Raw genomic sequence first — 16,750 nt, forward strand, 5'->3', positions numbered from 1 at the left:
TACAGTGTGACATAACATATTGCAACAATCACCATTTTATTCTCTGGGGTCTCTGCTTAAAAAAATTATGTTTGGGGGTTCGAAGTCATTTTCTAGCAAAAAATACTGATTTTTAACTTCTAAGCAACAAGTATCAGAAAAAGGTTTAGTCTTTAAAGCAGAACTTCGGTTATTTTTTTCATCTTTCCATCTATTAAATCTTCTGCCCTTGTTGTTTTAACTTTGGATAGTAAAACCATTTTTTTTTCCTGCCAGTAAATATTTTAAACAGCCCACTTCCTGTTTCTTGTCTGGTAAAAAGCCTTGGCTTATGACATTGTGTGTCTGTCTCTCTCTCTAGAGAGTTTTCCAGGAAGGGGGGGGGGGGGGGGGTCATAAGAGGGCCAATCAGAGCTGGAGGTGTGCCTCTGTGTTAATCCAGGAATTGAACAGGCAGCGATATATAAATATATTTTATTTTATATTGTATTGTATTATATTCTATATTATATTTAATATGTTTATGCAAAGTGGTTGGAGGGAAGCTTCAGAATGGCAAAGATGGTTTTATTACAAATTATGTGAGCAGACTGCAGTTCCTCTTTTAGGCCCCTTTCACACGAGGCGGACTCTCCCGCCTCGGTCCGCCGGCTCAGCGGGAGATTTGTTCGTTGATCTCCGCTGAGCCGGCGGATGACAGGTCCCTCTCTGCTCACTGAGCGGGGAGGGGCTTGTCAGGCGCCGCTGCCACCTATGGAGGGATCGGATGAAAACGGACAGCATGTCCGTTTTCATCAGATCTCACCCGATCCGCCAGCGACGGACCTGGACGTAGGGCCATCTGTCTGCTTTTAGCGGATCGGACGGGGTCGGATGTCAGCGGACATGTCTCCGCTGACATCCGACGCTCCATAGGCTAACATGGAGCGCCCGTTCATGTCCACCGTCAAAACTGACAGGCGGACCTGAACGGTCTGATCGTGTGAAAGGGGCCGAAGTGGTTAAATGTACTTTACAGATCGAAGTTTATACCTTTTGATCTAAAAGAAGTAAATGTTGCAATGTTTCTCTTTATCTCTGCCTGACATGTTGTGAGAAACATGGAAGGCTGCCTAAGTTTTTGGGTTTTTTTTACCGCTGTCAGCTTGAGCAGGGAACTCTCTGCACTGAATAGAGAAAATGCTTTAAGATCGGGGGGGTAGAATCGCGATTTCAATTCTTTAACGATTAATCGTGCAGCTCTAGTATGTACAGACATGGCTTCTAATGTCCCTGCTTAAAGTTGGGCATTTGAGAGACCTATATAGATATACTGTATTTATTGGCGTATAACACTCACTTTTTCACCATGATAATTGGGTGCAAATAGTGCATGCGTGTTATATGCCAATACTTCAGTTTTAGCTGCCACGGAGGGGACAGGGAGGGGGGGCAGGATGAGCACCGTCAGATTACATACAGTGAGAATCTCCTGTTTACTTGGCGGCCTCTGTAATAGGAACTCCTGCCTCCTGGGCCGCCATTGGACCACTGTTCTGTCTATCATAGGAGATTCTCACTGTATGTAATCTGTCGGCGCTCGTCCCGCCCCCCTCCCTGTCCCCTCTGGGCTGCAGATGGGCATCGATCAGGCTGCATTGATGGCAATGGTGAGGCTGCATTGATGTGGACTGATGAAGCTGCATAGATGGGCATTGATCAGGCTGCATTGATGGCAATGGTGAGGCTGCCTGATGGGCACTGACCCTTATTTTACTTCAAAGTTCCTTATTTAAAATTTAAGTTTTTTTCCTGAAGTTTCCCTCTTAAAACGAATGTGCGTGTTATACGCCGATAAATACGGGTAACTTATTTTTTGCTGCAATTCACAATTATTCTTTTTACATGCTTTATTATCAACGTCCTTGCTTTAATCATTTTTCTGTTATTTAAATGCAAGATACAATCTATTTCTGTAATGTCAGTATGTAAAGCTGAACTGTTTTTTATTTTTTTTTCTTCCCTAGATCTCATTAATGGAGCCCAGGAACAATGTGAACTGCCTCCCATGGATGGCTATCCTCACTGTGAGGGTAAAGTAAAGGTAAGCATAGCCTGTATCTGTACCCCGATCTCCTGTATTTATAAATGAGATTGAAAAGCTTTTTTAGTTGGTGAAAGAAATGTTGTGGAAAATTGGTTGATTACACGCAGTTACTGATGATGATTTCTCTCCTGTTGCGGCAGTGGATGAAGGACATGTGGCGCTCCGATGTCTGCTACTCCAATTACGGGGTCGATGGTTCCACCTGTTCTTTTTTTATTTACCTCAGTGAGGTGAGTGTCTATGGAGTGCTTATGTCTGATCAAATGGGATTATTTTATGTGTGTTTTTTTTTTTTTTGTGCAAGAAATCCATAGCTGAAATAATTTAAGATATTTAATCTGCTAAAGTAATTGTACTTCTGCTCAACCGTTTGCTTTAACTGAACCATTTCTTAATAAACTCAGAAGGTATTCCAGATTGGCCGGCTCTCCATTTGTTTGAGCTCTGCTATATGGATGTGCGGGAGGACATCCGAAACCTGAGCACCTGGAAAAGAACAGCCGACCTTTACTTAATAAGCAGCTCTCCTCATTGATTAGAACTTTTGGCACTTCATTTTTTTTTTCAGGAGGGGACACTATGTAAACAAGGCAGATCTCTGTTCTGACATATGGGGGGCTGTGGCAAAGGGATGGGGAGTAAAATCCATCACTTCCCCTGGTAAAAGCAGCACATACAGTACGCAAAAACACTGGCTAGGCACAGTTAACCCTTTGATCTACCTAGATGTTTACCCCCTTTCCAGCCAGATAGGTGGATGGGGTGAGTGCAGACCTGGCCCTGGCAGGGGGTTTGTTTGCCCCCCCCCTCCCCCCCCCCCAAAAAAAAAAATTTGAGCACCAGCCACCACTGGACGGGGAAGTGAGGGAAAAGCTTCCCCAAATGAGCTGAATGGGTAAATGAGGATGAACAATATTAAGCTGGGCATACACAGCTTGAATTTGGGCTCATTGTTCAACCAACACCACCCAGGAGGACGTTGTGATCCAGGAACCCCTGCCACAAAACGTAATCTGGTCCCTGACCTCCACTGAGAATGCAGTATGGCTGATCAGGGATCCACCCCTAATCTGATAATTGGACAGTGAAGGAGAAGCAGCACAAAGATGAGATCATGGCTCCTCTTTCTCCTCTTGCCAGTAGGGCTTCTAGTAATAGCACTATGAAGTACAGCCTGATTTCCCCAGTGCTAGAGCCCCATTCCTCCCTTTCTCTTCCCAATAGAACTTCAGAGGCTTGTGACAAGTTTTACTATGAATGAAAAATGTTTTATGCCTTGCCGGAGTGCTCTTAAAGCTGAAAATTCATGATTTCCCTATTAACACTAAACGAGGGGACGCTATTGTATTTCTTTTGCAGCTGGCTGGCATTATACCTGAACAATAACTGCCATCGATTGTCTGCAGTCACTGTTCAGCTGACTTTTTTTTTTTCCCTCCCAGCTCATTCGAATTCCCAGTTTGTTGAGCTGGGGGGTGTTGGCAGGACAATGAGCCCAAATTCAAGCTGTGTATGCCCAGCTTAATGTTCATCCTCCTTATTCACCTCTCATTTGAGGAAGTGTTTCCTCTTTCCGTCCAGTGGTGGCTGGTGTTCAATTTTTGGGGGGGGCGGCAAACTGTGCTGGACTGTGCCCAGCGGGAGTAAACAATGCCCCTCGATCTTTGGTATTAATGGGGAGAAATAGTTGGTGCCGTGGCAGGAATAGTGTCCCATCGTTGGGGTCAGTGGCAGGAATTGTCTAGGTCCGCGATATGCCATTACTTTATAGGCAAGGGGCGGGGCCACCCGGGTGATGTCATCTGAATAAAAGTCATCAAAGATACATGCCACAGCAGAAAAATGCAGGAAAGCTGGCGCGTTTCACACTGTAGTCAGTGCTTGATCATAGCACATAGCGCTATGATTAAGCACTGACTACAGTGTGAAACGTGTCGGCTTTCCTGCATTTTTCTGCTGTGGCATGTATCTTTGACTTTTATTCAATAAAGGCAACATATCATTTTAAGTGTGGCTGTCCAGGACTTTTTCTAAGTACTTCAACTGTACTGACTAAACCAAAATGGTACGATCTGGTATCGTACGAGGGAAATTTTCGTGCTTGTCCGATCGAATAATATCGGATCAACTGTTCTTATCGGCTCTCGAAAGCTCTGTACTAACAATCAGATTATCGTACGATCGCGTCAAAAGCGTTTTTTTTTTTTTTTTTTTTTTCCGGACGATTATCAGATCTTGTTTACGGGCAATAAGTCTTCTCTTCCTTGCAGTGGGAGGGAATCCAAATGACTTTCCTGTTAAAAATAAGTGACTCTTTATTTGGCAGTTTTCCAAGACCTGGTACACTCGCACAGTTTTCACATCAGGCACAAATGAATCTCTGATTAATGCGCACCTGCAGGGAACATGGTGCAAACTGTGCGTCCAAATTGCCTGCGATGAACAGACGTTTATAATGTACAGCACAAAACAGAGGCCTCAGTCCACAGGTATAGTTAACTGATTAATGGTATTCATATCGGTTCATGGGACAAAATGGTTCCTGACAATTTATGTAGAATTGCTGTGATACATACTCTGACTTTGGTGTTTTATTTGAATGAAGTGCATAGGCCAGTGGTGATGTGCAGGAGTGATCATTTTTCCCTTAGTGGAAGGTGAAGTCTGATTTGCTTTCTGTGGGTTAATGTCTTTAAAATGGTTGTAAACCTCAGATATGAACAAAGCGTATCCCTCTATAGTGTGTACTTGTTTCACTGGAGAGTACGAAGTGCCATTTCTATCTGCTGCTTCGTTCCTCTACAAATTCCTTCTGACAAGTTTCCCTGACACCAAGAGAAAAATGGTGACGGGGGGGGGGACCTTCAGCTGATTGACCGCCTCAACTCTGTTCCTGTGTGCTGTTTGAAGGGGGTGTGTCCCTTCCCTCCAATCAGCTCACAGCTCACCGCACTAAGCTCTGCAGAGTGTAACTTTAGCTCCCTGATCGCTTTTTTCTGACCACTCAGACGAGCTTTATAAATTCTGGACTTTGAACGGATGTAGAGAAGAGTATATTGCAGATAAACAGGTACAACTTGTGTAGGATTTGTTCCTTCTCTGTGTATCACCTGAGTCCAGTCTCTTTAATGGGTATTGGGTATATGTAAGGGTTTACAACCACTTTTAACCTGTTCCCGACCAGCCGCCGCAGTTTTACTGGCACAGGCAGGCGAATGTTACGTCACTTCCTTAGGCGGCCACTAGGGGCGCATGCCGCTGGTCGCCCCCGGAGCCGATGCGAGTGCCCGGCGGTCTTGATGACCGCCAGGCCCTTGCGATCGCTCGTGACATGGCGAGAACGGGGACCTGTGTGTAAACACACAGATCCCGGTTCTCTGAGGGGAGAAGAGACAGATCGTCTGTTCATACAAAGTATGAACAGTGATCTGTCAACTCCCCTAATCAGTCCCATCCCCCCTTCAGTTAGAACACACTTGAGGCAACACGGTTAACCCCTTGATCGCCCCCTAGTGTTAACACCTTCACTGCCAGTGACATTTTTACAGTAATCAATGCATTTTTATAGCACTGATCACTGTATTAATGCCAATGATCCCAAAAATGTGTCAGAATTGTCTGATGTGTCCGCCGTAATGTTACAGTCACGATAAAAATTGCAGATCGCCGCCTTTACGAGTAAAAAAAAATAAATAAAAATGCTACAAATCTATCCCCTATTTTGTAGACGCTATAACTTTTGCGCAAACCAATCAATATAAGCTTATTGCGATTTTAATTACCAAAAATATGTTGAATACATATTGGCCTAAACTGAGAAAAAATAGCTTTTAAAAAAAAAAGGAATATTTTTTATAGCACAAAAGTACAAAATATTGTTTTGTTTTTTTTTCAAAATTGTCGGTTTTTTTGTTTTATAGCGCAAAAAATAAAAAAACGCAGAGGCGATCAGATACCACCAAAAGAAAGCTCTATTTGTGGGAAGAAAAGGACGTCAATTTTGTTTGGCTACAACGTCGCACAACTGCGCAATTGTCAAAGTGACGCAGTGCTGAATTGCAAAAAGTGCTCTGGTCAGGAAGGTGGTAATCTTCCGGGGCTGAAGTGGTTAAGGTACCTGCTTACATACAGTAAGAGGCTTACCTTGGCCTGTTACTGTTGGATTGGTCAGGAATATTCTGAATATTCTATAGGCCTTCTCTGACTTGAAGGATAATTTCACCTTTTAGGAGCATGTTACATGCTACACCCATTTAGGGTATTACATGTAACGTGCTCCTATTCAACCACATCCCACTGCCAGAGCCCCTTCCATGTGACAGCAGGCGGGGGTTCCTCTTCCTGCACCTGCTGTGTCACATTTTTAAATAGGCGTGGCTTTACGGGGCTCTCCCCTCACATCTGTATCATTCATTTACAGCGATCTGTGAATGATGAAACTACAAGTCCTGTCTGCCACTGCGGGAGGTGGCTTGTAGTGCTCCATGAACTGTGAGGGCACCGATGAGCGTGCTCATAGTTTATGGAAAAGTCCTGCAGCTTTCAAACCATATGGAGGTACAAGCAGAAAGCTGCAGGGCCTGACGTTGCACCCCGAGCCACTGATCGTGGGTGCAATGCTCTGCAGGCTCCTGTGAAAAAAAAAAAATAGCACTGCCCCCCCCCCCCCCCCCCCCCCCCCTGCAAAAGCAGGCATTATTTTTTTTTCCAACAAAAGTGAACTTGGCCTTTAACCACTTGTCGCCATATGATGTCCTGGACTTTGAGTGGCGATATCTGATGCCTGCAGCTACAGGCATAATCCAGATCCTTACTTTTTTTTTGTGTTTTTTTTTTTTTTTGTTGTTGGTGATTTCCTCAAATGTAAAAGCCATCTTAGCGGCTGTTTGGCTTTTGCAGGCAGCGGGGGGGATGTAAACAATCCCCGCCCCACCCCCCCCACCTCGGGTTTTCCAGCAGAGAGGCGTGATGTGGGGACTTAGAGACCCCAGATCTCTCCGTATAGAATACCTGTCATGCCCTATTCTTATTACAAGGGATGTTTACATTTCTTGTAATGAAAATAAGAAATCCCCATCCCCTCGTGCTCGTACGCAGAAGCGTCCACATACATAGGTCCCGCCCACATATGAAAACTGCATTCAAACCACACATGTGATGTATCGCCATCAGCGTTGGAGCAACGCAATAATTCTAACGGAAGACCACCTCTGTAACTCTAAACTAGCAACCTGTAAAAATGTTTAACCGTTTGCCGAACAGCCGCCGTCATACAGCGGTAGGTTGGCCCTCATGCATAAATCGCCGTAGCTGTATGGTGGCTCACACAGGCGCGGGAGCGTGACCGTGGGTCGGGCGGACTCTTATGTCTGCCGGTGACCCGCAATAGCCTATTAGAGTCAGAACGGGAAACTGCATTTGTACACAAGGTGATTCCCCATTCTGACAGGTGACATGACAGATCTACTGTTCTCAGTGATCGGGAACAGTGATCTGTCATGTCCCTGGCAGCCCATCCACCCTACAGTTAGAACACACCTAGGGAACACGTTTAACCCCTTGATTGCCCCCCCCCTGGTATTAACCCCTTTCCCGCCAGTGTCATACAGTAATCGGTGGCTATTTATAGCACTGATCGCTGTATAAATGTCAATGGTCCCAAAAAAGCAGCAAGTGTCCGATCTGTCCGCTGCAATGTCGCAGTCCCGCTAAAAATTGCACATCCATTACTAGTAAAAAAAAATAAAATGCCATAAATCTATCCCCTATTTTGTAGACACTAAAACCTTTGTGCACCAATCAATATACGCCTATTGCAATTTTTACATTTTTTTTCCCTCCCTTCCAGCCCCCCCCCAAAAAAAAATGTAGAATTTATATCTGCCTAAACTGATACATTTTTTTGTTTTTATATATTTTTTTGTGATATGTATTATAGCAAAAATTTTAGTTGTGACATCTTTGAAAAAAAAAACAAAACGATTTGTTTATAGCGCAAAAAATAAAAACTGCCGAGGCGATCAAATACCGCCAAAAGAAAGCTCCGTCTGTGGGGGAAAAAACGTACGACAATACACGACCACAAAATCTTCCGTTAGTGACACAGTGCTGTATCGCAAAAAAATGGCCTGGTCATTAAGGGGGCAAACCCTTCTGGGATTTAAAGCTGTCAAAGCATCTCCTATGGAGATTTTTAAGTATCGTAGTTTGTCGCCATTTCGCAAGCGTGCGCAATTTTAAAGAATGACATGTTGGGGTATCTATTTTCAAAAAAATTGGGATACTTTTTATTTATTTATTTTTTTCATGATCGTGTTTTTATTAAAAAAAAAAGCGTTTGAAAAAACACTGCAAATGTCATGTGACATAACAAAAATTGCAAAGACCGCCATTTTATTCCCTAGGGTCTCTGCTAAAAGTAGGTGTTTAGAGGTTCCAAGTAACTTTCTAGCAAAGAACTGATTTTCACATATATGAGAGAAATGTCAATTGACCTGGTAGGCAAGTGGTTAAGTAGACGTCCCCTTTCTTGTGAGGAGAACAATCAGCTGGGCTACACTTGGGGCATAATAATTTTTAAATAAGAGGAGCCAGAACTGGTTCAGACTTCCGTGTGCACTTAATGCAAACTCCCATGTTTGTAGAAATATTTTAATGTAAGATCTTTTGACTGACCCAAATGTGCCTGCATTTCTGTCCTTGGTCAGCTGGAATTTTCTGTACCTGTCAAGTTTAAATTGCACTTTTACTGCAGCCATAGCAACAGTCTCCAAATGTGAGAAGCTTCAACTCCCTGCTCTTGCAATAGAATCTCAGCCTATAGAATTGATTATGGCTTCCCTGGCAGTGTCCTTTAAAGAATTCTGCCAGGCCCCTCAATCACATTATTTGGTCCCTGTGAGAAGAACAGGTATGCCTGGTACACGCAATGAATGAGATTGACGAACGATTGTCTGTCCTTCTTTTTTTTTTTTTTTTTGCATGCTAATCTCAGATCGATCCTGAAGAGTTTACTAAAGTCACAAATTCTCGGACGACGACAGAATAAAAATGAGGAAGTGTTGTAATGTGTTGTAATGCATTTGTATTGTATTTTCGAACGACGGCTGTACTGACTAAGAGTCCTTTCACACTGAGCCGCAGGCAGCGTTAGCGGTAAAGCGCCGCTAGTTTACCACTGTTTTAGCATGCTATTTGGCTGCTAGCAGGGCGCTTTTAACCCCCGCTAGTGGTCGAAGAAAGGGTTAAATGTAGAGCCGCTGCTGAAGTGCTTTCATTTTTTTTTAAAAGCAAAATGTGGTGAAATGTACTGAATACTGTATGTTGTACGTGTCCTTTTTTTTTTTTTTCTTTTTTCCCAGACATGCACCTTAGGCAGGTCTCCTGCCCAGAAATCTGTGATGCCAGAATAAAGTGTAAACCACAGCACTGAGGTTCATTGTGTGATTGTAATCATATTTCTTTACAGTCTATATGCAGGATAAAACCAAGTAATGATCTGGAATAAGGCTCGTTAACCTTTTTTGCTGTGTGCTTCCTTGTCCCAGAGGACAGCTACTGACATTTCACTTTAATCCCGCACATCCCACATTTCATCCCGTTGAAATTTCATCCAGCAGGATTCTGACGACATGCGGTCAGAAAAGGGTGTTGACAATCTAGACAGCTACTTGGCACAGCCTTCTTTATTCTGGCAGAGAACGCAGTTATGAGTGATAACGGTGAGCTTTGTGTTCCCGTCACCTGGAGCGTGAGACGTTTCTGCTTTTTCTGGTGGGGGTGACGGAGGACCACGGAGAACTTACGGGTTACTCGCCACCAACATCTTCATTTTTGAAAGCAGCCATTGTAATGTAACATTTTGTTTGTTCAGATCAAAGGAATGAACTTCTGTCTGTAGATGAGGTCAGTTTAACCACAAAGACGAAACCTTTTTCTGACGCTTGTTGCTTACAAGTTAAAATCTGTATTTTTTGTTAGTGTGATTTGGATTTGTCATTGAGGCTTTGTGACTTCATTTAATGGCAGTCAATGCAAGTCGCAAAAAAATCGTAAAGAAAATGGTGCAGGAACCTTTTTCGATGCCGCTGCGACTTGAGTCACAATAATTTCACCGGTTCCATTGCCAGCAATAGGGTGCGACTTGTTATATACGATTTTGAGCTGTGAAATCGCTTGACAAAACGCACTGGTGTGAACCAGGGCTAAAGGGGTTTGAGAGGTGAACTACTTGACCTGTACAAGTGACCGCTTCCTCGTGGACTCGCCCATGTGGGTTTGAATATAGTCTGAGCATGCTCACAGCTCATCACTAATCGATGATCAGATTCAAAGCAAGCTGAATCCAAGTTGCTGGTACTTTAAAGCCTAGTAAAGACGGGCCAAATGTCGGGCGGCATCGGCCGGTTCAATAGAAACCGTCCGACATTCGGCTCATGCACAGCAGCTGGTCTGACAGAATTCTGTTGAAGGGTCATGAACGAAAAAGGTCTGCCGACCAGCTCACGATCGGCGCTCTCAGCCAATGGCGCCCTGACCGGAGTGTTCTGGTGGGAAGGCTATCCCTCTGTCAGAACACAATGGCACAGCGGGGGAGACCGCTGTACTAACATTGCATAGTTAGCACAGCGGCTCCTACGGAGCTGTCAGTTTTTTTTTTTGTTTTTTTTGAACGGAAAAAAAAACCACTAGTAGTGTGTACGAGGCTTAAGACACGGGACTTTCTGCATGAAGGGCAGTTCAGAGTCGAAGCGGGTGTGTCTTTTGAGAACTTTTCCTGCATCCCGAACAGGTACATAAAAGGGTTTCCAGATTACTGACTAATAGGAATGGGGAGAACTGGTGCATCGTAGCATTCTCTGGATGGAAAAAATGAGAACCCTGAGCAGGTCCGCTGTTCATGGCTTAATTTTTAGTTTGGACTAAAATATTCCTTTACTTTCTGCACGGATTGCACCCATAATGTCCACGCTGGAGCTTGTGTCTGCACTGTACCCAGTGCCAGTTAATGCACGGTATGTGAATGCAAGATTCAGAAACAAACCTAGTGACCTTCAAAAACAAATAAAAACCTTTTTAGAAATGTGAATTTATTGCTGACTTTAAGTGTACCAGTCCATAAAATGGCACAATGCTGCCAAATTGTCCATCTGGATATTTGCCTAATCGCGGCTTTGTGTTTTACCAAAGCCATACAATTTGTCATGGAAAATAAAATTGTCATCGCATATCAAAAACACAAATGCCCATCTGCTTCCTCCAGGTTTTTCGAAAGCCAATTTTTTAGTTTTTTTTTTTTTTTTTTTTTTTTGTCTGATCTACGCTATATGGCCAGTAAGAGTTATGTGGAAACCCCTACAAATTAAGTTCAGGGGTTTCCAGTAAAGAGTAGTTAGTCTACAGCATACAAAGACATTTTGGACAATTTTACACATTCTGCCTTGTGGTATCAGTTTGGAGAAGACATTTGTCAGTTCCAGCATGACTGTGCCCCTGTGAACAGAGCCAGCTTTATAGAAGATAGTTTGACCACTTTGGTGTAAAGGATCTTGAGTGACCTGCACAGAGCCCTGACTTCAAGCCTACCGGACGCTTCCTTTGGGATAGATTGAAGTAAAATGGAGCAATTTCAAGTTAGATCTTCTCATTGAGCATCCATGCCCGACCCCTTATAAATGTTCTTTGGCTCATAAGTAAGCGCGAAGTGTCGACTGTTCTCTGCACCCCCGTGAGCTTCGTGTTTTTCCCTGGTCAGGGCAGTGATCTTTGTCTGGTCATCTTTCAGATTTGGTGTCTTCGGCCATCTTGATTTGGCCAACCCAGTAGTATTTAACTCTTCCTCGTGGAAGTTAGTTCACTCTAGCACCAAGGAATGCTGAGATTTTAAGACTATTCTACCCATCTGTTGCTTTGTATATGATATTTGTGATCTGAAGGCAAAAAGTAAGAAATGTTTATTGCCTAAGAGACCTACAGAGTCTCTTCTGCTATAAGTCTTCGAGTTAGTAAAGTTTTTTTGGTTTTTAACCAAAGTTCTGCTTTATCACCCATGGTTTTGTAATGGCTGTCGAACAAGCTTATATATTGAAGGGCTTGATAGTGTCCAAAAACTTTCAACCTTATGATGTATTTATGACCAAGAATAAAAACTTAAAGTGCAGCAAATCATAGCTATTTCTGTTGATTGGTCTCAGCAATTTGTCTAACGCAGGCAGGTGTAGGGATGGGCAGGAGGGGCAGCGTGGGGATTTGGGCTGTTGTGCTAGAAGGGGTGATTGGGATTGGGGATTTGTACTAGGAGGGTGGATTTCTGTTAGAAAGGGGGATGTGGGGGGGGGGGGGGTTTGGGGAGTTGTGCTAGTGGGGGTGATTGGGGGGATTAGTGCTAGGAGAGGAAGTTTGTGAGGGGGGGCAGGAAATGGTGTTGGGAGAAGGGATCTAGGGGAGATTTGTGCTGGGAGAGGGGGATTTAAAGGGGGCGGGGGGTGTTATGCTCAGATGGCAAGTTTGGGGGGTAGAGTATTTGAGCTGGGAGGAGTGGGGATTTGTACTGGAAGAGGGGACATTTTTGTTTAGGGAGAATTTTGGCTTGCAATGGCAATTTATGGGGCCAGTGTGAAGATTAGTGCTCAAATTTTTTTTGGGGGGGGGGCAATTTTTGCGGACATGTACTGCTCATACATTCAAGGGGGAGGGGGGACACCGTTTGGCCAGGTGCTAGAGCTTAGACCGGTGACGGATAGATTGTGTCCCTGCCTTGCCAACCTCCATCTGAAGTGCTCCTCCACCTACAGAGTGCACAGGAAAGCAACATGCATAAGTTTACTGTGCTAATCCACACCAGCCCTCCTCTCCCATCCATCCTAGGTGCTTGTATGCAACATCATATGGGCTGAATGACAAAGGAGGGCCCGCAGGGATTAGTGTGCCACAAGAGCAAACAATGCGTTACCAACACTTCCCTGATATAAATATATAATATAGTGTGAAATCCCTCCCTTCCTGACCCCTGTCAATAGGTTGCACCTGGGGGGGAAATCGCTTTTGCTGCGTTGCAAAGCATCGTGACCACAACATTTAGATACACATAATACAGCTGCCTTTTGCAGCTTAAAGAGGATCTAAAGCTGCTCTTTCTAAAACGGCAGGCAGACTCATTGCAGAAGAGACATGCAAAGTCTCCTCTGCAATAAAAGAAAGTTCTCCATGGTTGCAGTCTACTTTTGGAGTGTACACTGACCTGCACAAGCAGAATAATTTGTAAAAAAATAAATGTGCTTTTTTTTTCCCCTTCAAATTTGTGCTCATTTTTTATTCTTGTAAAATGTAGATATATGGGATGGTGGGAGAGGTCCCGCATCTTTTCATGTGATAGTCCCCGTCGTACTGATACTCTTTTTCTACTGTTGCTATATAGATGACCTGCTATTTATATCCTCTGATAGGGCTGGTATGATTGGTTGTCAAACTTGAATGACAACAATCTAAATCTAAAATTTACTGGCGACAGCAGTTCTACGTCTATCAAATATTTAGATGTCCATTTAGAGGGGAAAAAAATGGGAAAGTGACATCAAAGATTTTTTAGGAAACTTATAACAGGCAACACGCTTTTACACTCTGATTTAAGTCGCCCAAAACATACCCTAATGCCGCGTACACACGATCCGAATTTCGGCCCGCAAAAGACCAATGAGAGTTTTTCATCGGAAAATGCGACCGTGTGTATGCTCCATCTGACTTTTGCTGGCCGAATTCCAGCCAGCAAAAGATTGAGACCATGTTCTCAATTTTTTGGTCAGAAAAAGTTCCTATCCGAAAATGCGATCGTCTGTGGAAATTCCGACACGCAAAATTCCTACGCATGCTCGGAAGCATTGCACTTCATTTTCTCGGCTCGTCGTAGTGTTGTAAGTCACCGCGTTCTTGACGGTCGTAAGTTCAGCGAACTTTTGTGTGACCGTGTGTATGCAAGGCAAACTTGAGCGGAATCCTGTCGGAAAAGCCATCATATCTTCTTCCGACGAAGTCCGATCGTGTGTACGCGGCATAAGAGGAATCCCCGTAGGACAATTTTTGAGATTAAAAAGGATTTGTAGTGAAGACGAGGATTATAGACATAAAGCGGAGGTCATGTTTAGACGTTTCAAAGATAGGGGTTATCCTAGCACAATTCTGCATAGAGCTATGAATATTGCTGCAAATACCCCACAAGAACATCTACTGAAAGATAAAACCAGCAATAGAAAAAGAAACCAATTTTACTCTCCAAACCCCTGTTTTTTCTTCTCCCTACAGTAGTGAGTACAAGATAAAAAATATTGTTTTGAAATATCTACCAATCTTATCCAATGACCCCATTTACACTGAAATTTTGTCTAAAGGAGTGAAAACCGTATCCTGCAGAGCCCCCCCACATTGGGTAGGACTTTGTCACCTATCCTGTATACAATAAGCGCCCATGGCAACGTTGGTTGCAATTTTTAAAGGCACCTTTTGTTGTGGATCAAATGGGTGTCTATGCTGTAAACATGTTCTAAAGGGAGATACTATACAAGCAATGGCCTCAGAAAAATTCTCAATTACATCTTTTATGAATTGCAACACTAAATATTTGGTATACATTATCACATGTAAGTCATGTCACATACAGTACGTTGGTCGAATGACACGCAGGTTGAGTGATCGGTTTCAAGACCATCTATACCAGTGGTCATCAACCCTGTCCTCAGGGCCCACTAACAGGCCAGGTTTTATGTATTACCTTGGGGAGATGCAGACTAGAATACTGCAATCACTGAGCAGCAAATGATATCACCTGTGATGTATTTCAGTTATCTTGCAAACCTGGCCTGTTAGTGGGCCCTGAGGACAGGGTTGATGACCACTGATCTATACGACATACATAAAGATCACAACACCAACGTGGCCAGACACTGGAAAAATATACATCAGAAAGATGTTTCCAGTTTTTTGCCATTAAAGGTGTAGAAAAAGTTGTCTTGCCCATCAGATGAGGAGATGAATTCAGGGTCTTGTGCAAACGTGAGGTTTTTTGGACCTTTTTCTTTAATACTAGGATATCAGCGGGCATACATTTTGAGTGGGATGTCACTCATTTTTATGAGTGACTGCATTCATGTTCATCCCCAATTGTATTTTATTTAATTTTTCCTTCCCCTTTTTCCTCAGTGACATCAGTCTTCGAGTCTGACAACAACAAAAAGCCTAAAAGCATGCAATCGTTTGCTTAAAAAGAACCAACAATCGTTTTCCTCTCACAATCTACCCTGTGCGCATGCTAGTGCCAGTCCCTTTTTCATATTACAAGATAAAATATATATATATATTTTTTTCTTTTTAAGGGTATCTGGCACACCATGCACAGCTGAAGTGTGAATGTGTGTATAAAAAAAAAGTGTGTGTGTATATATAGATATAGCGAGAGATACCTGGAGCACGGAAGCATTGACTAAGAAAATGTCAAAGCTGGAAACCACTCGAGAAATCTAAGGGAGGGTCAGCTACGTAGGCAAGTGCAGCTGGGAGAGTTTGCCGTCTGACCCCAAGAAATCCCAAAAACGAGAACGGCCGCCAGGATAGCGACCCGAAGGAGTTCCGAAGACCCGGCACAAACTCCAGATTGCCTAACATAGGGATCATAGGTGAGGGCAGAGGAGAGTGATGTGCTACGGGAACGTAGCTCTAGATACTTGTAAGGTGCTTCCCAGCGTGGGGTGATCTCGTGAGCGGCAAAGTAATCCATGGCCAACTTTTAGCCGTGCTGTCAAACCTCCAATTCCATAGCCACCCAGGGCTTAGCCTCAGCATGACAATACCAGTTGACCAGCCTTGTAAGATGGGTCGCTCTGTAGTAGGCCCGTACATCAGGTATTTCCACTCAACCTCAACTTTTAGGGAGATGGAGAAGCTGTAGCTGGATGCGCGGTTTCTGATGGGACCAAATTAACTCACGAAACAGAAAAGTTATGCGTTTGAAAAGTGGAGGCAGAAGGCTAGGGAGCGCCTGCATCAAATACAGGATCTTAGGTAGTAGTCTTCTTCAAGGCACTACAGTGACCAAGTCGAGGTAAGTGTATGCCAGTGTAGTAGATCAGTCTTCACTCTGGAAAGCAGGGGATTAAAATTAGCTGAATACAGTGCAGTCAGGTCTGAGGTAATGTTTAACTCCCAAGTAGCGGATAGCATCGGGCATCCATCAGAAAGAGGAGGGACAGAGACCATCAACCATGGGAAGGGTGGAGGACTTTTGTTATGGCGTATTATGCATATTTCAAATCAACCTATGTCTGTAATGAATCTAACAACTTTGGCAAAGACACCAATGGGTCAGTAAAAAAGATCTGATCGTCTGCAAAAGCGGCCACCTTATGCACCCCCAGAGGCCCTCCGGTAACCCATGATTCCAGGATCTGACCAAACTGTACACAAGAAGGGCTCCAGGAGAGGATAAAAGACAGCCCTGGCGTGTCCCGTTTGTGATCATAAAGAAATCGCAACGAGTGCAATTAACCTTGACCGCAGCTGAGGGGCGCGCGTAGAGAGAGGAAATCCAATTAATCATTGAGGACCTCGGCCTAATATGTTCTAAGGTGTCATGCATGAACTACCAGCTCACACTGTCAAAAGTCTTCTCTGCATCCGTGGATAGCAGGAGAAGGGGGT

The 16,750-nt window shown here is 43.8% G+C and overlaps 1 protein-coding gene across 2 annotated transcripts in view; it reads left to right on the forward strand.

The window, feature by feature from the left end:
* Positions 1-16,750, forward strand: part of MGAT5 (alpha-1,6-mannosylglycoprotein 6-beta-N-acetylglucosaminyltransferase) — a 225,950-nt gene that overhangs the window by 99,595 nt on the left and 109,605 nt on the right. For both annotated transcript variants that reach the window (XM_073634279.1, XM_073634278.1), the window contains exons 4-5: positions 1,986-2,062; positions 2,206-2,295. In XM_073634279.1, the coding sequence (XP_073490380.1) occupies positions 1,986-2,062; positions 2,206-2,295 (167 nt within the window). The remainder of the gene's footprint in view (positions 1-1,985; positions 2,063-2,205; positions 2,296-16,750) is intronic.

This window comes from Aquarana catesbeiana, linkage group LG06 (genome assembly GCF_042186555.1).
Source record: "Aquarana catesbeiana isolate 2022-GZ linkage group LG06, ASM4218655v1, whole genome shotgun sequence".
In the NCBI taxonomy this organism is placed as follows: Eukaryota; Metazoa; Chordata; class Amphibia; order Anura; family Ranidae; genus Aquarana; species Aquarana catesbeiana.